Here is a 20,398-nt window from a genome sequence, read left to right as displayed (position 1 = left end):
TTTGAGCAGAATACAGTGAAGCTTAGATTTATATATGTGACTATTAGTCCTCATCATTCTTAATTTATTTGGTGCAGAGTAAGTGCAAAAGCCTGGTGAATTCTTTGATGTGAACTCTCTCAGGTAGAATTAAAGTGACCTTCATCCAACAGAGCCTATTTCACTTCCAAAGTGAGTTAGGCTAAATTGAATTAAGGTCATTTTTAATTCTGAAGAAAAATACGTACTGATGCACTTAATATAGCTTGGTCTCCTTTAAATTAACAGCTGTAATTAACTTGGAGATCTCTGTAGAAAAAATCTAAAAAGATAAATTAAAAAACACCGCTATTTTTTGTTTTAATTTTCTTTATTTGGTAAAAGGTAAGCGATTCAGGGTCACGATATAAAGTAAGAACAAACAAACATCAGTATAATATTGATCACCTCTCAGTTATGGTAAGCATGCAGGTAATTAAGTCAACTACCCTGAAAGCATTTTACTATATAGTTTTATAAACCGCTATGCATTTGAATAACTTTGACTATACACCTCGTATTTCTATTCAAATCTGACAAGACTAGAATCTAATGTCAAACAACTATACCATCAATTTTGATTTAAGTTTCATTTCTTCTACAGTTCATGTGCAGCAATCCAAATACATTTCTGAACTGCTAAAAGACAATAAAAATATCTGGAATTATTTTTTTGTTTTTTTCTCTACTTGATTTTTGTACACAATCAACTATTTGGAAGTGCTGCAACTCAAGATAATATAAAATATCTTGCTTTTTTTAGACTGAATAGTCTAGCACAGATCAAAAAAAATTGGAACGCATGTAGAAAAGCAAAAGACTTCTCTTGATATGGATAAGGAAACTTTTAAAATGAGCCTAATGGCATCTGGATATGCACAAAAGGATCACAAAGTCAGTTAGAGACAAGTAAGTAAGAATTTTCCTTAACAGCAATTAGTTATTTCTGGATCACAAATTTGTAGGCAGTGTGCTCTACAAATATGGAATAATCTGCAGAACAATTACAAGCAACTGAAGGCAGGTGCTGCTTGGCTGATAGCAGGAGACTACACCCCCATACGGAATGATCACAGGAGATAAAGGCCAAGGACTGAGCAGCTGGACTTGGCCGTGAAGGAAGCCTGTAGTTTAACTCTGCAAAAAACGTGTCTGCTCAGCAGGACATTGATCACGAAACAACACCTGCCGCCTCCTATGAATGAATATTTAGCTGTATCCATAGAAAATTTGACAAACACCATCTTGTCAAGGGACAATACTGATGGCAGGCAAAAACATGGCCCAAAGGTACCTGTTTATATAAAATATGTTTAAAACACCAGAAAAAAAAAAAACAAAAACCCGCCTTGCAACTTTATGGCTCTTGAGAGCTTTGTGGTGAAATAAGTGTAGTTAAAAATCAATAAGGGAATGTATAAACCCTTGCTTCTGTGTTTACATGTTTACTTGAACCAGTGGCTATCTCGGGAAACAACTAATGCTAGGAAAGCAAGGGTGGCAGTGGTGAAGTGTTGGCTGCTGGTGTAAGCTTCCTTTGGACCTTCTTGCTTTAGTTGTACCCAGTCACACTGAAGTAAGACCAAGTTACCCCTATTTAAGAGTCCCTCCTTCTTTGAACTGGAACATCCCTCAGAATTATAACGGTCACAGTGCGCAGCAGGCTTCCCTAAGGCTCCAGGTTCCTTCTGGATTCACAATCGGACGACATCAAAAAGCATTTTTTAGGAGATCTGGCAGGGCAAGTTGTTGGCCAAGGTGCTGTAGTTTCACTGCAAACTCAGGTGCTGGTAACCTCAGATACTGTGAAAACACAACGTAAGACCTTTTGCTCCTCTCTGTGAGGATGGGTCCTCAACAGGAACGAATTGGGCATCAGCATATCTGGTCCTAACTGCACAAGGATGCATTTCATCGCTCTCTGTACAGCTAGTGCAGGGAATTGCCATGCTCCAGCTTTCATCTGTTCCCTTAGCACATCTATATGACATAATTGATATATTCTTGGCAGGTCTGAAATTATGCTGCAGTGATGAATATTCCTGTTTCTGGGTCAGAAGCTGTAAAATTTGGAAAATAACTTCCATATTCTCCAAGAGATACATATGCTTCTTGGCACTTTAGCAACCTGCTAGAAAAACATCCCACGCTGGCAAAGTCGGGGTTAGCTGAGAGCAGGAGATGTGCCAGTAGTCTGGAAAAACCTGAAAGGAAAACAAAGAGTTAAATGCCAAACATATCAGTCTGTTTAGGAGCAGCCAAAGAGGCTGCCAGGGGTATTCAGATATGCAGGAATGTGGGATTTGGGGAATAGCAGTCAAATCCCGTATTCAAACCCTGCCATTTACAGACACTGCTGCAGTGGTAAGGCAGGCTGGCCATATAAAGAGAATTACAACTAAAGCAGGTACATATTCATAACCTGAGCAGAGCCTACATGCTCAGGGTAAGAATTATCAGTATGGATGGCAAAGCCATCCATCTGTGTCTGCCAACCCGTTGCAATGCAGGCACACACCTTAAATGCGAGGGAAGAAAATTAAGATGCCTGATTTAAATTTAGTGACCTGTTTCAAATGTGTACTGAAAACAACTGCTGTAGTTGCTACAGAAATGCCACTATCTCATCTAGAAATTGGAATGATTATGAAGTGAAATATGTGGCTCCAGAAGTAATTACCATATGAAAAAGGGATTTCTATTAAAAGCACGTGAGTGCCTTTGATCCAACAGAAATTTATCTTTTCTGTCCTGAAATGACCCTCTCATTTTTGGTTCTGAGTCTACATAAAGTGAAATATGCAAGTTTCATTGGGGAACTACACATCTGCTACAGAGCTTTAGGCTTTGTCAGAGAAAGTTTGGTCTTGCTAGGATATTCCTAATCAATAGTTCCCAACAAATATGTAGAAAAATGGATTAAACCCCACTGTGAATCACTGAAATGACATCATTAAATGCATATAGTTCTAAAACCACTGAGCTGACTTTCTTAGAGTATAGCAATTTTTAAAAATCTTGTACAGATCAGCAACACAAATTAAATTTGAATTTTTAGATTGCACCATTACTGAAATATTCTAACTATCCAAACATAACTTTTTTCATATTCACATTATCAGATTTTTTAACCAATTTTGCTGAAAAAAGAAGACAAACTACCTTTGTATGCAGTCATATGAGGTGTCACAGCATCAAAGGATTTTACATAAGAAAGTTAAGGCAGACTGAGGATAGGGCTAAAATAAGAGCTGATGCTCTGAATGTTAAATAAATAAATATACATAGCATGTATCATGTATATTACATTGGTGAGTTCTGCAATCAATTAATGAATATCAACTTGTTAATACAGCATAAGTTGTGTGACTGGTGTGAATGAGAACGCAAGTGTCCAGCCCTAAGTCCTTGTTTCTTTTATCTTCAATTAGACTGTAACACTGGGGTGGTGGAAGTGCTTCATTTAATGTTTCACAGCACTGTTGACTTACATTTGTTATGGTTTTGATTATGAGACTGGGCATAAGCGTTTACACAAATGCATCAGTGCTGCATGTTTATTCAGAGCATGTGTTTATCTGAGCAGCCCCGTCATGCATTGCTGCGCATCTACCTGCAGTGCTGTGCGTGTACACATAGGTTTTTGCTGGAGTACGTGCAATGACCAGCCAGCCCTTGTCCAGCAAATCCCAAAGGGCAGTGATGGCTATTGGACCTTGGTGGATCCTCACCTACGGAGCTTACGCTGCATTATTTGCTAGTGAAGGGATGAGCTATAATGGCAAGAATATGCTAAAGATGCTGCAGCGTACCTCATTTGTTAGTGATGCTGCTGCCTCTTCTCAAGGAAATCAAAATGCCTGTCAGCACCTGGATGAAAATCAGCTGACTCAGATTCAATCTGGCCAAAATGAAAATGATGATGGCTGGAGTAGGGAAAATGTTTAAAACTGGGGTAGCATCTTTACCTATGTGTGATAGTGTCTTCAAGCATTTACTCAAATGCTACAGCACCTCAGGTTTCTATTTTTTGTCATTGTCTGAGGGATCGGGGTGGTTGATGGCAAAAGTACCCTCATTTTTTCCCAAGCTTAACTTCTCCTGGTGCAGATCTGGCCATTTCAATCTACATGCCCTTCCCTGGCAGAATGAATTACCAGTAACTCACTGAACCTGTGGTTAAGTGCGTGAAAAAAGCAGGGACTCCAGCTTTGGCAAAATGAGACAGCTCTCTTCAACAGTAGCAGCTTCACCACCCCCAGTGGCTTGCAGGTTATTTCCCCACTGTGTCCAAGACTGGTTTCTGATCTTCAAAGCAATAAAGATCTGGCTTCCCCATAGACATCTTCTTTAACCATAAAAACACAGGTACTCTTCTGAAGCAAGCAGTATCACACAGATAATGCGAGTGAAAATGTGAAAACCAAGAGAAAGTCCCTTAACTGTTCATTGATAGAACCTCAACCTACAAAACATCATGATAATTCAGGTAGGTGTTCCCCAGACCTTGCAGCTGGATGATCCAGGCAGGTTGTCAGGGTGGAGCCACGCGCTGGCCAGGTCAGCCCTGTGTTCACACTCAATGTACTCTGCTGCACAGCCTGAGCAGACTGGAAACTTCCCAGAGGTATCTGCTTTAGTGCACATTAGTGTATGTGTACAAAATCCTGTCTTACAGCGGGCATGGTAATTCAGTATCAGGCTGACAGCGTGTACTGCACCAGTAGGCAGCACAGGGTGTCAAGAGAGGATTTGGACAGGCGCTGTGGAAGATGGTAGCCAGGATGGCTGCTGCCAGAGCAATTCCTGCAGCCTTGGGGAAAGAATGCTGCCAGTAGAGGCTGGGTGTCACATAAATTGTCCTGGCAGCAGATACGCAGCTTGTGATCCATAAGGCTAGCACTTCTGCTCTCCACTCACCCCACTTTCAGGCACATAAAACAGAGCCTTCTTTTTGATTAGCATTTCCTTCCAGAGCTAAAACACCCAAAGCATTCACACCGTAAACATATATATTTAAAGAGAGCTATCATCGACTTGGAAGTCACAATACGGTAGCTGTAGCTATTTATGACATGAGTGGCAGCAAAAAGGGGGAGGAAAAAAAAAAATCTTTCCTGGCAGCTCGCTCCCTTTCTGTATGTTTTTTCTATAGTCTGTTGAGCCGTGTAAATACGATTTGCGAAGAGGCGGCAAATGCGAGTTTCCCCGCGTACGCTGCCGGGTGCAGGCCCGGCCGGGACGGCCCGGCCGGCGGCGGCGGCTCCGCGGGGCGGGTGTCCCGGGGATGCTCAGGGGGAGGCGGCCGAGCCCCCGGCGCCGGGCGGGCGCAGCCGCAGGGCCGCGGCGCGCTCGGCCTCCGGGGTCACCTTGGGCACGGCGCGGCTCGCCCCCGCCTCGGTGGCCGCGCTCCGCGGGCGGGAGGGCCCTGGGACGGCGGGCACGGCGCGGGGGCGCTCCCACGCCGCCGCCCTGTGAGGCCGGGCGCCGGCCGGGGGTACGCGGAGGCGGCCCCGCCGCAGCGGCAGGCGCGGAGACCGAGCGCAGCCGGCCCGGCGCTGCCCTCTGTGAGCCGCGGCAGGCGCCGCCCCAGGCTCCCGCAGCCCCGTCTCGCAGGCCGGCGGCCGGGACGGCACCCCCCCGTCCCTCGGCGGCAGCGGCCGCGGACAGCGGCGCCCCGCGCGCCCCCGGCAGGCGGCGTAGCAGGGAGGAGGCACCGCCCCGACCGTCATTTCCGCCGTGTATCGGGGTGGGGGAGGGGGGCAGAGCGCTCGCCTCCTCCTCCGCGGCGGCCGGAGACACAGAGACCCAGCGCGGGGCGAGGGGAGCTCAGCCGCCGCCGCGCCCGCGGGCCGCGCCGCCCCGCCAGCCGAGCCCTGTCCCGCCCGCCGCAGCCGCCCGGCATCCTTCCCGCCGCCCCGGCCTGGCCATGGGGAACGCAGCCACCGCCAAGAAGGGCAACGAGATCGAGAGCGGTGAGTGAGGGGGATCCGCGGCCTCCGCCCCGCGCCTGCCTCCCCTCCCCGAGGTGGGGCCGGCGGGCCGGGACCGCAGCGCCCGCCCCGCGCCGCCGGCGCAGGCCCCGCGGCCTAGCGGCTGAGGCGTCGAGCCCCCCACCCCGCGCAGGCCCGGCCGCCCGCCTGCCCCCGGCTCGGCGCGGCCTGCTCGGCGCTGCGGGGAGCCCGCCGCGGCCCCTGCGACCGCCGAGGCGCGCTCCCTCCCGCCCGCCTCGGGTTCAGTGCCTCAGGAAATCAGCGGGATAAATCCGCCTGCGGTCGCCGGGCCCAGGCCGCCGTCGGGCCGCGCGTCCGGCTGTCCCGCAGCAGGTGTCCGTCCCCCGCGAAGGAGGAGCTGCTGGCGGGGCCGGGGTGGCGGCGGCGGGCAGGTGTCAGCGCCTCCGCCAGCCGCAGCCTCCATCCTCGCTCGGGCCGGCTCGCTTTCCCCACCCCTGAACACACCCTTGCCGGCGGGGAGGCCGCTCGCCGCGCCGAGCCCCGCTTGAGCGGGGGGGGTTCGTCCCGCAGCGGGGAATGTAGGTCAGAAACTGCTCGGCCTGCCCGGGTCGCGCAGCCCCGGTGACCGCGCGGGTCCCGCCCGCGGCCCGTGACACAGCCCGGGCCCCGCGGCGTGTTGACATCGCTCGGGAGCGCGCTCGGTGCGAACGCTGCTCTCCCGATCCCCGGGTAAAATGGAAGACAAAAGCTTTGGTCTGAACTTGCCACCACAGGGTGCTTTTTGCGATTTCTTTTTTCTGTTTTCTTTTTTTCCTTAAGTATTTCAGCGTAATCTTTAGATAATATAAAGCAAATTCAGCTGTTGGGGGCGGGGGAACACCAACCAAAAAAACCCTCAAACAAAACGGACTCTATTTTTAGTAAGTTTCAACTTCCCTACTTTGCTTCCAGTGGAAAACTTCGAGTATGTTTGTGATGGATAAAAGACAAGACTTAAAGAGCAGCCAGTTGTGCAAGCTCAGTGTTCCAGCAACAATACCTTTTGTTACTGGAAATGCCGTGGGCGTTATTAACTTCAATACTTCTTTCCATTTTACTTTTTATTTTTTTTTCCCCAGTTTGTTTACTTTTTGTGTGTTTACTGGTGGGGTCCAGGGCAGGCTGGGGTCACCCGATGTGCACAGGCCAGTGCCTGCCCACATAGCATTCCTCCGGTGTCCTGGAGCTGCACCCATGTCTCCAGCTGTGGGACCAGGGGCTCAGCTTGACTGACCCAGTTCTGCTGTGTGGTTTTGCCTTTCAGTTCTTGCGCCTGATCACATTATTATAGATTTCACAATCCGAATGTTTTATGAGTATTTGACCGTTATTGTTTAGTGGTTTTGGTTTTTATTTATTTAGCGGACTGCATCAATTTTTGATAGGAAGCATTTTAGACTACCTATAAAGATACATGTGGAGGGAGAGGGTGGATTGTTTAAAGTACTTCACATGACGAAACACTGGATTTTGTATTTCATAGTAGCTGTATTGCTACTAGTCTGTGCAGTTAAATAACACTACACCACACAGTGTTTACTTCAATTTAAATTAATTCTTTCCTTATAGAGTGATTTTTAAGTTGCGGAAGGAGTTTACTTCAGAACTCCTCTCTCTCCCTTTGTTAGAGTTTACAAATGAAATGCTGTTAGAGACATCAAGCTCAGATGTTCATTTACTCAGTGTATTTAGCAAAAAAGCTCTGTAATGATGCAACTTGTGTAACTAGGAGAAGAAATTGATCATCATTGACATACTGCTGGGAAAGACCAGGATTCACTTGCTATGGAGGATCAATAGTATATGAATACTATACTCATAATAAATTATTAGAAGCAATATTTGGTTTACTGGCAGTGGAAACTGTGTAATCTAGTAATACAATACATGGCAACTAAAAACTAAAGAAACATAAAATGAGATGGAGCTTTAATACTTCTGATACATATTTACATTGTTGACAGTTTTCCTGTTTGTGTGTTAATTTCCCTTAGTAGCACTTATTCCAAACTTCAGGACAATGATGAAGCGGTAACAGAAAATATCCAGGTTTGACGTGTAAAAGTGGTGTCATACCCTTGATCCAAGCATGGAGCATATGGTTTTGTGTGGATCAAGGACATGCTAAGGTCTCTGAAAGAACAATGAAGGGTAACGCAGCTTCCACTGATAACTAGACGTACTAGTTCATGGAGTGTAATTTGAGACCTCTTTCACTATCTGTGGTCAGCACAGTAAACGCTGTTCACCTGACTGTGGCACTTATATTCTTGTTGTTTGTTTTAGCTTTCCATGTGTATTCACGTATCTTCAGTAGTTGATACTTTGCTCAGGCTGTCGAGAGGAATAAAGCCAGTTTGTGAATGCCAGCAGTAGAATGGAGCAAGTGTTCAGAGTATTTCAAGGCAGAAATTGCAGGTGAATGAAGTGTGAATGCTGGTAAGTTTTAAGTTTGGCCACCAAAAAAGTCAGTGAGGCTTGCACAGCAGGGAGGGCAAGATATGTAGATGGATATAGAGAAGACGGGAAGCTTCAAAACAGTCTTGTCAGGGTTTTCTTTCTAAGCCCTTCTGTTCTGGGTTTTGCTTTGGAGCACTGAAATTAAAAGTGATCCTTTGAGAAGCATAAGGGCAATGTGGCCATTTTAAACTGTTTACCTGTTTTAAATGGGTTCATGGTTTTCCACAAGGTATAGCAGCCTATGAATTCTGAGGGTATTTTAGAATAATAAGTATTTTTCATTTGAGTTATGAAGAGACACAATTGTCAGTTATCTTAAAGTTTCTCTAAGTTTCATACCTCATCCTAATATTCATTTAATTATTCACTTAATTGCTTGTTGGTTTTCTTTCAGCTGCTCAATTTACAGTAGTTGAGAAAACTTACTTTGCAACCTATGAGTTCAAAATTTCAACATGTGGTAAGTTATGTATTAAAAAAAAAAGGCCACAGGTAGGCTACCTTGTTGCAATTAATATAGAAAGATGTTACCTTTATTAATACCATTCGGTTGGAAACATTTGTTAAAGTACGGTGCAACATAAAAGAAACATAACTACAACACCTCTCAGAGTTTAAAAAAGGTCACATAGTATTTTCTTTAATCCAGTAAGTAGATCTGTTACTTTCAAGATCCTTATTGGTTTTATAGGAAACACCAACATGTTAACTTTACTGAGACTGTTTTCTAAGCAGGAATGAATGTCAGCCCTGAAAACTGTAAAGCTTGCTGAAAGTTTTGGGTTTTTTTTCTTTAGATAACTTGATAATACAGACTTTTGAGACAGTTACTATATATGGCTCTGAATTATTTGCCCCTTTAGATATGCAAGGTAATGTCATACATAACAGCAAGAAATTTGTTTAGAAATTAATAGTAATCGCAGTGTTTTGTTTGTTTTCCTGGATTCAAGAACACTTAGCTGTGATATTGTCTGTTTCTTTGTTTTTAATCACCAAACCAAATTAGAGATCTGGTGACTGGAATACACTCTGTGGTGACTGGAAGATTTGTATACTTTACCTTCTTCCAAAAGATCATGAAACCACACAGTTTTGGCTTCTGACTTGCATTAGCCAGGATTCAGATGGTCTTTTCCGCTTTTTCTGTAGCATTATGTGGTGGTAAATTGCTCTTAAAATCTATGTTTAAACTCTACATGATTTTCAAAACATACTTCTGTACACATATCTTTTTACCTGGTAGCCAGATCTCCAGCTTCCAGTGTGTGAGGAATTTAGTAGTCTAATATGACTTTACTAACTTTGACTTCTATGGTCTTTAAATTATGGTCTTTAAATAGCCAGGTACAGTGTGTGTGGTGTGTATTCTGTATGTGAGTTTTATGTTCATTCACTCCTCCTCCAAGTGTTCCCACTACAGTATCTTCAGCGTGACAAGAGTTCATATTATAGTCAGTTCTTCTCTTTTTAAGGCTTATAATTGTTCTGTAAGTAGTACTCCTTTGAAATGTGCTTGACAAGAAGATGTAATCTTTTTAATTTTCCTTTGCCAGTAGGTTTTAACCTCCTCAGAGGCCATTCTTAGAGCTGAGATTTTATTTGTTTGGTTGGTTTTCTTTCTTTCTTTCTTTCCCCTCCTCGTTCTCATGTGCATTCAGTGCTGGGTCATTGTGCTGTATTTACTCATTGAGGGTTAAAAGAGACCACAAGTTTGTTTCTTGGAAAGACTGGATGAAGTAAAGCTCTGACTCTGCTGACCTTGATTAGATTAAAATTGGTGAAGCAGAGGTGACAAGCTCCGTGCCCATTACTGTTCCAAGCTTGCTGATTCCCGGTCACTTTTCCAGAGACCCTTGTTTGAGTGTTTTTAGTCCGAGTGTAGTTTTGTTCAACCACTGGCATCTTTTTTCTTTTGCTTTTTGTGTTTATACTGTCTGATTTTGGAACTGATAACTTTTGGAGCCTTGTTTACACATTTAGAACATCAGCAATGGTATGTATTGTATAAAGAGTAATTAACAATATATATATTCCAGTGATCCTGGAATGGACTGTATGGATAACATCTCTAGAAAACATGTTTAAAGCTTCTTTCCTTACATTTTTGAGCTTATATTGTCTCACTATTGATCAGTTAGGTTTCAGCAATATGTTACTCCATCATCTGAAAATCAGGAGTAGTTATAATTACTTGCTGAAGAAATATCTAAAATTCCTTTGTTGTAATCAGCAAAGTAAGACTGCCTTTATGCACCATCTGAAAAGGGGCACCATCTGAAAATTCTGCTTTAATTAAAAACAAAATGCTTATTCACAGCTTGGACTAGCAAAGAGAGAGTCTATCAGTGAGTAAATCACAGCCACCTGGTAGCATAACAAAAGGTCAGAAGGACCCCCAAGTGATAAATTACTTTATGTATTTAGCTGTTGTAGTTAGGCCTTTACTACAGGCTCAGGCTGCTTTAAAGACAGAATGTTTTAAATTACTTGATGTTTCTTGTTGCTGGGTTTCTCTAGTTTTCATCTATTTACCCATATATCCACGTTTGTCGAAATAATAAAAATAATATCTTGAAAAATACTCAGGTTTCTCATATTTTTGGCAACAGTCACGTTGTTCCTTAATGTAATTAAGGCTCTGTCTGTGCTGCAAAAATTAACAGGGAGCAGAATGTGGACAGAGAAGTGGAAGAACCGTAAGGAGGTAATGCTGCAAGCGACAGTGCTGCGGGCTGCCCTGCCTGAGTGGCGAGCTGTGCTCCACGCTGCTTGTCAGGCTGTTGGAGTCTTCTCCAGTTAGTTAAGATCTTCCATAACTGACACCTCTCTCCTTTGGACAGAGCTGTGGAAAGGCTTTTGGATGGCTGTCAGATTTCATGTGTTTTGCCTGCATCCTTACTGTAGACATTGTGAAGGGTCAGTTTGCCCAGAAGGTGTTTGGCTTTTGTGTTGTTTGGTTGTTGGTGGTTTTTTAAACTACAGTAGTTAGTTTAATAAAGTATGTAAAGGATACTGTCTCTGCTATGTACCAGGTAGGTTCCGGATCGTATCCAAGTATATATTTTCATTCAGTGCTTCTGGTCATTTAAGCTTGCAGAGTTTTCAGTGTTAGGAACCCTGAGTTGGTGGGGATTTTTTTTATAAACTTGTGAAACTTAGGGCTAGAACTTGGCAAAGAGTCTGCCCTGCAGTGCTGCTCTTAACCTTTGTCTTTGTTACAGGTGCAAGGTGTTATTTTGTAAACACTTCTTGCAGTTGCAGTTCTGTTTTTCTGTTCCCTGCTACTTTTTTCCTGCCTCTGTGCCCTCAAGTGTGCTGGAGTAGCTATTTATGAGACAACAAGGTGAACTGAATTTGAGATTGATCTAGGTTAAAAATAACCCTGCAGAAAAGGGAAAGCAGAAGGGACTTAATTAACCTGGATTGGCTTCCTGATCCAGTTCACTGCAGCTGTGCTGCCAGTTGTACTCGTGCAGGTGGGGTATGCCGGGGGGAGGCTGGAGAGCAGGCACCAAACAGGGGCTGCCTGACCTGCTGCTGGGGAACCCAGAGCTGTGGTGCTGTGGTCTCAGGCTATACTGCAAGTATTTTCCTACCATGTAGTTTCTGTACTGTGAGGTTGCTGAAATGCTTCCTGGGGAATGTGAAAGAGGACAAAGTAGCAGTGGAACTGTGAGGAGGTAAGTGAGAAATGTGTTTTCTGAGGAGTTGCAAAACTGAAAGATAAAATCACCCTCTTTTTTATTCCTTTTTTTGTCTTGATATGATATGATGGGGAAACAATTATGCACGTTCATCTGTGTAATTTCATTTGTATTATCTTCGTGTTCAGAAGGGCTAGTTGTGAATCAGGACCCCATTTTGTTTATGCAAACACACAAAAAAATTTCTCCAAAACCCACGTTTTGTTTTGGATAATAAGGTGCATACAGACAGATGAGGGTAGCCCTGGCTGTGTTTGGGCTCAGCACCGGTAGATCACAGTCTCTTTGGCTAGATCACAGTCTCTTTGGTACTTGGTTGAGTCTGTTCCTTCGGTGTCCTGCTTGCTGTTTCTTTAGTGTCACAGCAGAATGACGTCCGCTAAGAGTAAGGTTTCACAAAACAGCTGAACCCATCTGCTGGCTCGTACTGGTGAAAAAGATGTTTTTATTCCTAGACCCTTAATGGGTTACAGTTCTAGTGTTTTTCCCATCCATTGATAAGCTGTTTTACATAGGCAGGAAACTATGTGGTTTTTATCCCTTTGGGTTATCTGTAATTATTTTGCATGCCAAATCAATGCACTGAGGTGTCAGATGGCAACAGACAGATACAAAGGAAGCGATGAAAGCACTGCTGGCAATTAAATGGTGAGGTGGCAAGAAAAAGGAGTCTCTGTTCTTAGCACTGAGCTCTTAGATTAACTCAACAGTTTCCTAGGACCTTGCCCTGCTAACTTCTTGGAAGAATTATTACTCCAAACAACCCCTTTCCTGTTTGCTGTTGTTCATGTAAAGAATTACTTCAAGGCTTCAAGTTTTTAGTAGATGTTAGCACCAGCAGTTGGACTTTTTCAAGCTTTTGATGTTATATAAAGATGAAGAAAAATATAGCAAAATGTTGCTTCTTTCCATCTCCACACTTATCATATGGATCTTTAAGATAGTAATATTTTAGAAGAGTTTTTTTTTCATTTTGTATTTAGTTTCAGTTCTCTTTTTGCCAATTATATATTTACGGTAAGAAACAAAGTTTCTTTTAAGTCATTAATTTTTTCATTCATTGAACTATTTTCTGCTATTCCCTGCCCAGAGGTGTTCATCTGTAATCATAGCTAGCTTGTGATACAAGTACGTATTCCTAGATACACATGTAGTAAGGGTGAGTCTAAGTGTGTGATTTGCCATTTTGCCATGTAGTAAAGAAGGGGAAGCACCTTGTGCTTTTTTTGTTTTGGGCTGGTCTTTTAGTTGTCGTTGGTTATTTTTTTTTGTTATTTTTTTTTAAGCCACCATTTTTATGACTTTAAACTAAACAACCAGTTTGTTTTCAGTGTTCCTTTACATTAGGATATCATCTACCTGTAGTTTTGAGGGTTTTAGAAAATCTTTCAGAAAATCATAGAGGAATCTAAATACACTCTGCGTGTTCGAGATAAATGAACCTCTGTTACTGTTCTGCCTTGCACTGAATACTTCTTCTGAGGGGTATGGTGTCTGTGTGATAGACTAACACTGAAATATGACAGCAAGATATCTTACCTGTGATGTTAAAACAAGAGGCATAGAAAATCCTTTTTTGGCATGTTATTAGATGAATGAGTGTCTAATCTGATGGGTAATTTGTAAATGTAAGCGTTAGTTTTGTTATCACTCTGCCTCTTGTTAACTTTTGTCCTGCGGTTAAAATCCTGTAATGGTTAAACAGAGGATGTCAGGAATTTTTTGTTTATTTTACTTCATTCAGGTTATGCTGCTTCCAACAAGTATGTACTTGTTAACCTGCTGCACTTGCTGTTAGCACCCATCTGTAAACCCAGAGATTTTGCAGCTCAGTGTGGTTCAAGAAATTGAAACAAAGGAAACTGCATTTCTGGCATGAAGATGGAAACTTTAAATATTTTGCCGGTGCCCAGAATCCGTTTGCTCTTCCCTCTCATGAAATGACATAATTAAGGGTGTATGTACTCAGATACATCAGCAGGTGCATTGTAATAGTAATTAAGGTTAGTTTTGATTACTATGATATTAGGCAGTTTGAAATTCTTTGTTTGTCTTCTAGCAGGTAACAGTAATAGGTTTATTGTATATTTAAATTTTAATTGTTAAGCATATGATAATCTAGCCTTACTTTGCACAGGGGAAAATGTGACTTCAGTGCACCAAAGTCTATTATTAAGATGAAGTTTTTAATGCAAATTACCTGTATTTAAGCATTTTATTAAGTGATCCATAGAGTAATGTGGAACCTGGAGGTTTTAATCAGTTTCTCATTGAAAAACAGGGTAGGTGGTGAGAGAGAGAGGGAAAAAAAGCATTGTGTAGCTAAAATCATGCCAAACCAACTTGAAAGATCATGGTATTTCCTTCCAACAAGTGTCATGTTGATAAAGGGAGATATGTTTCTTTGACTTTTCGAGGACCATTTTGTATTAGGCAGTTTTAAAAGATTCGGTGCTTTGGTCATACATGTGGTCCTTGTGAAGACTTGAGGAGGAGAGGTGTCCTTGGAACCCAGGACTGCACACACTGCACCGGGGCTCTGCTCTGGGAATTACGGGTTAAACATCCTTAAGCAGATGATTGCGACAGTACAGCCTGTGGTCACGCAGGTTTCTCTCTGTTGGCTTAAAAATCTACATTTTAGTGGTACTTATTCATGTTAACTGAACTTCAGAGTGAAATAAGGTGCTAAAACATTTAGCTTAATTTAATGGCCTATATAAATATCAACTTGCAAAACAAATAGGTTTTGCAATTAGCATGAGCCTGAAGCAGCTTAATGGGAGGTGGAATTGCCTGTGAGGTTCAGGGTGTGTGCTGCTTTGTAATGGTTCTTATGGTATCTGCTAGTTCTTTTGCAAATCAGCAGGTTGTTGGGTTTTTTTCTTTGAATTTCTTGAGGACTGATGATCAGATGCAAAACTAACTCAAAAGCAAAATTAGCTTCAGTTTTTCACACAAATTGCTTTAATACCTAAGAACAGTTCAATTTCTGTCCACGTTTTGTCTCTTATCATGGCACACTTTCTGTCAAAAGATTGTTCTTTTGAATCCACCAATGTCATTATCCAAATGCTTATTTAGTATTGAAAGGCAGATTTATTTCATTTGCATATTAACTTATTTTTTCTATATTGCACTCCAAGGTAGAACATTCTTGAACTTTAAAAGAATGTGTCCACTTTTTTTTTTTAATCCTGTTTTCATTGCTGAGTAACATTTGTAGGCAACAAACAGGTCAAACATCCGGCGTCTAAGGTGAACGCTCTGGAAAAGGGAGAAGTGTCCTATTCTTGCTCTTCTTTAAGCTTTCACTTCAAGTCATTGTTTCTGTTGGCTTTTTCCTTAGGGACAGATAACAATTTATTCCTAATAAAACATTAGAGGCCTTGAGCATGAGAAACTACAGAAAAAGAGAATGAAGAGAAACCAGGCAACAGCTGATAAGAGGAGGAGGAGTGTGGGTCAAGAAATGTAAAAGTAGGGACCACTCAGCAGAATTTGGTCTGAGTCTTGTCCACATTCTCTCGTCCCAGAAGACGGAGCTGATGAACGCTGGCTGGAGATGTTCTTCCTGAGGAGGTAGAAGTAGATGCCACAGGTGTCAGGGTCATTCTGTGAAGCTCCTTCCTCTTAGTTGCAGCTTGGCCAGAGCCAGTGGAGTTGATTAAGAGATCCTGCATCACATAGAGCCTTAGAGGGAAAGTGTATAAATATAAAGGTGAGCAAAGAGCATCTTAATTAGAGGTTTTGGAGAAGCTGGAGGAGGGGTTGCCGCTTGCCCCACTTGGGCCTTGGCACACCTGTGTGTTCCACCTTATCCCAAAGGGACCTAAACTCTCAGGACCCCGTATGGATGTACCACCTCTTTAAACTATTTTTCCTGCTCGCTTAGTCCAGATTACAAGCCCATCCTCCAGGTGTCTTGCCTGTTCTGACGGTAAGAGAGCCTGTCTCCTGCTGTTTGGGCAGGGCATAAGGTGAGAACATGCGTTATGAGCGCACAGTGGAATTTTCCAAGATGTGTGAAGATGAACTGGGTGTCATGAAGTCTGCTGAAACAGTGTGTGGGGAAACGTGTATTCCAGGGACTACAATCTTCTGCTGGTGTTACAGTTCCTTTAATCTTGAAACAAGCCACACTGTTGCTGGAGAGGTGTTGTGTTGCAACCTCAGTGACTGGCTTCATGCCAGATATCCAAAGCCACGTTCTGAATTTTGGTTCTGCCACAGATGCCAGGTATTCTTGGTGTGTTGTATCAGCCATTGTTAGCATTGTCCTTTGATACCTATTATGGTTAGTCCCTTATTTACCTACAGTCCTAATGTTCTTTTGTGCACTTAACTGCATTCTTAGCAGTCCTCGCCCATGTTTTACTCTATTCTGACAGTTTTACATTGCACTGAAGAAGTACATTGTTTTCTGTGCTGAAGTGGTACTGTACTGAAGTGGTTTTCTGTACTGAATCTGATATTTTTATCCTGATAATTGTATACTTTTAAACAGGATTTTTTTAAATGGATGGTGTCCTTTAGAAGCTTTCTATTTTCAGGAGCTAAACTGATATTACAAAGTTGTTCCCTTCAGAAGAGTTGGATTTTTTTTTTAATCATTATGGCTTTTGTGTTTTGTTTAGTGTGCATTTGTTTGTTCTAAACAGATGCTTGAAACGATGCCATTTATTAAAGAAAAGCGTTTGCTAAGTAAGTGACATCAGGAATATAGAACATAATTTGGCCAAATAACTATTGTGGTTTTCAACCATAGGACAGTGTTGTATGATGATTTGGTTGAATTTCTAAATCAATTATAGCCACAATTACTTGTTGGTATTACTTGGAGTGTTTTTTCAGAACCTCTTTTAGGAGCAGCTCTATAGTTTCTGCTGGCAAGGGCTGTGTTTGCAGAGTGAAACCTGATTTTTGCTGGTATGATGGTTTTTGAAAACAAACAAAACATGGTTGTATTGCCTCAAACCTCAAGCTGGAGACTATAATTATGAACCTTTCTTCAACTTGCTGCTTATGGAGTAGTTATATGACCAATTTTTTTTTGGCAATAGAGTTGACTTGAAAAATTCCTGCCCTGATTACACCTGCTACCCTGTTGAAGTTGCAATTTGCTGCTCCTCCTGTGCTGATACAGCTGTTTGAGGTCTCCTCTGAAGTGTCACCGAAATGGATAAATCCTTGCTCACACCGAGCCCTGTTTTAACCCATTAATTTCATGGACCTCTCTTTAAACACGGCCCCACCTTGTGTTGAACAGATACAAAGGAGAAGAAAGAGTGAAATGTTGTTTAAGTGGATTTTGCCTCTGAAGAAAAGGTACTAAGCTCTTCACTGAAGGAAAAGAGAAAAAGTGTCATGTTGCATGGTGTTGATCTAAGCTTTTAGACATGTTAACCCGAGATGATTATTAATTTGAGGGGCTCCTTGGAGCTTTTCCTTCTACCAGAGATGCTGTTGATTGACTTTTGTAATGATGTGCATCAACCTGCCATTCTCAAATACTGTTGGCAAAAGTTACTCCATTTTTGCTTACTACTAAGACTAAAATAGTACTTGTAATATTTTAGTTCTGTTAAATGTGGTTGCCCTCATGGTCATCGGAGCAAAATTTATTTTGACAAAGTTAGCAAAGGGATCACCAGCCTTCTGCTTTATGTTTTTAATTACTCCAGAATGTACTTGCTAGGACAAATACAAGTGGAAGATGACTAATATGTACACACACATTTTAGATAGAGCGTGTGAGTAGGGAGTAACAGGAGGAGGAAGAGAGATGTGCAGATCTGTGCAGTAGCACAGTAAGAGATGTGAAAGAACCAGGTATCAAAGCTAGCCCGGATGATACATTAAGGCTAGAGATATGAGCACTGAAAATTTAGTATTTGACAAGAAGAATGAAGGCATCTCTTGCATTTACCTTTCCTACAGCTGAATTGAATTTTTCACTTAGTGTTGAAAATACTGATTTTTCAGCAGGATATATTTTTCATTTAAAGTGAAAATAAAGTTTGTAGCCTTACTGGCCTTTCTTTCAAAAGGTAGCTTGTAGTTCTGCCTTTCTTTGTGTGAAAATAATCCCAAATAGAAAACAGTAGCTGGCTGGTTTTCCACAGCTCTATTCAGAACATTGTAATTTTCTCCACCGACTAAATTGACTCATTCATTTCCACTAATACATACAAACTTACTTGTTCCGCTGCCAGCCTTGTCATTAAGAGAACTGGCCCAAAACACAGTGGCTGGGGAAACAGAATCGTAGACATTCAGTATGGACAGCCATAAAAACTGGCCTTTCACACGTGGTCCCTTTGGATGTGTTACAGAGAAGCTGAGGAGCAAAGCAGTTCTGTTCAGAGCTGGAGATTGCTGTTACTCATGCAGCGCTTGAGAGGGGTGTATAGGAAGTGACTGCAAGCTGGGGAGGAGAGAACAGAGATTGGGTACATGTATGAGAAACAGGGCGGTGGCGAGAATTTGGGTTTCTCTCAGGTGGCGTGGTGGTTGGGTAGCATGAAGAGAGCAAGAGTTACATGAGAAGCAGTTTCAATTTCTTGTTGAATGTACATTTAATTGTGAAAAAAAAGAAACAGTGAGTTTGAGAAACATGTATGCTGCAGTTGCAAAGACTGAATATATTCAGTGTTAAGGGCATAAGACATAATATTGGCAGTTTCTTGAGAGTCATAGTAGTAAATACTGAAGAAGGAAGATGCAAGAGAGTAAAGGAATAGTATTTTTAGTCCCTATTAAGTATTTACTAATGTATAGGTAGCAACAATAACATTATAGCATTAAGAATATTTTTCCTTTTCCGAAATACAGAAGTACACTAGTGTTACATGAGATAAATACATTTTAAAAACTGTTGACATATGTAAAAGCCCAGGTTTTTCATTGGTAATAAGGAGCATTAACTTTTTGATGTGGTAGAAAAAAGGTCTGGTCATGCATCTCTTAATGTTACTCTTCTTTGGGACTGTTGCTCCCTCACTGACAAGAGGCCATCAGCCTTTTACTTGCGCTCCAAAAATGTGATAAAACAGTAAATCTCCCTCTTTATGCTTACATCAAGAACTATTGAATAAAAGGTAGCATTGAATTTTTTCCTGGTGTTTCATCATATGGCAGAGTGTGTTCTCTCATGAAAGATTAAATTGCAGATGCTGCTGACATCTGTTACTCTTTGGGAGGTTCCTGTTTCTTTGTGTATTTGGAGGAGGATGATCTGAATCATAATTACTTGTCTGCTGCAGCAGCAGCAACTTTGCAGTATCCTTTGATAGGAGACAATCTGAAACTACAAAGAAAAACAATACTTCATTTTTATAGATATCTACTCTTAGTGGTGTGGTTTTGTGGTCTAAACACAGCTTAATTGTCACAGCATTGGATAATTTCAAAGTAAACTTAGAGGACCGCTCTGTGAAGTACCAAAATACTGTGCTTAGAATTATACACTGTTGCTGTTTAAAAAGTACTCCAGCTGATGGTTCTTCTCAAGTACTTCCTCACTGGTGACAGTATTTAAGAAAGGACAGCAAAATCAGGATAGTTTTGAAAGATGACCTGCAAGCAGATATAAATATGGTCCTTCCAAGTTGTTACAATTTAAGAAAGCAAAAAATGTAGTCACAACAGTAGGCTAATATTTATGGCTTCTTTATACTGAAGTATGCATATACTGTATGTGTAAATGGAATTCACTTAGTAACTGCAGAAAAATCTCTAAACAAGAGGAAGAAGGAATTTCCCAAGCCCCTTTGTGATTTTTCAGGTTAGAGAAAGTGAGCAGAAGGGTAACAGTTTTATTACAACAAATATTTATGCTCTAGGTAAGATCTCTGTTTGTAAACATTTTATTGTATTTTGACAAATAAGATACTGGTGAGTGATACATGAGTTGAAGTTAGAAAAAATGGAAGAAGTGGTATTTAATATGTCAACAGTTACAGCCTGAAGCATTAATGTATTAGTAACTTAAAATTCTGTAATATACATTAATATTCTGTAGGGTTATGTGAGATACTAAGGAAATTGGAGATCAGTTTATATTTTCAGGTAAATGCATGAAAGTGGAGGTGCTGGCTAGTTGTTGTTGCATTCACATCTGAAAGTTGTTTTTGCCAAAGCAACCAAAATAATAAGCCTGTTTCAAGGGATGTTATTTTTTTTAATTAGGTATATTTGTTTTATTCATTTATATAAAAG

General features: G+C 41.8%; 1 protein-coding gene and 1 long non-coding RNA gene across 3 annotated transcripts in view; one reads left to right on the top strand and one right to left on the bottom strand.

Annotated features, from left to right (window-relative positions):
• Positions 1 to 330: 330 nt before the first annotated feature.
• Positions 331 to 5,552, bottom strand: LOC110362410 (uncharacterized). The gene is made up of 2 exons (XR_002419764.2): positions 3,831 to 5,552; positions 331 to 2,222 (listed from the first exon to the last, which is right to left on the bottom strand). It is a non-coding gene; the product is annotated as an uncharacterized LOC110362410 (long non-coding RNA).
• Positions 5,281 to 20,398, top strand: part of PRKACB (protein kinase cAMP-activated catalytic subunit beta) — a 71,492-nt gene continuing 56,374 nt past the window's right edge. For both annotated transcript variants that reach the window (XM_065072684.1, XM_065072683.1), the window contains exon 1: positions 5,281 to 5,993. In XM_065072684.1, the coding sequence (XP_064928756.1) occupies positions 5,306 to 5,993 (688 nt within the window). In that variant the 5' untranslated portion in view covers positions 5,281 to 5,305. The remainder of the gene's footprint in view (positions 5,994 to 20,398) is intronic.

Source organism: Columba livia, chromosome 8, assembly GCF_036013475.1.
Source record: "Columba livia isolate bColLiv1 breed racing homer chromosome 8, bColLiv1.pat.W.v2, whole genome shotgun sequence".
Taxonomy (NCBI): Eukaryota; Metazoa; Chordata; class Aves; order Columbiformes; family Columbidae; genus Columba; species Columba livia.
This window is presented reverse-complemented; position numbering and strand designations above follow the sequence as displayed.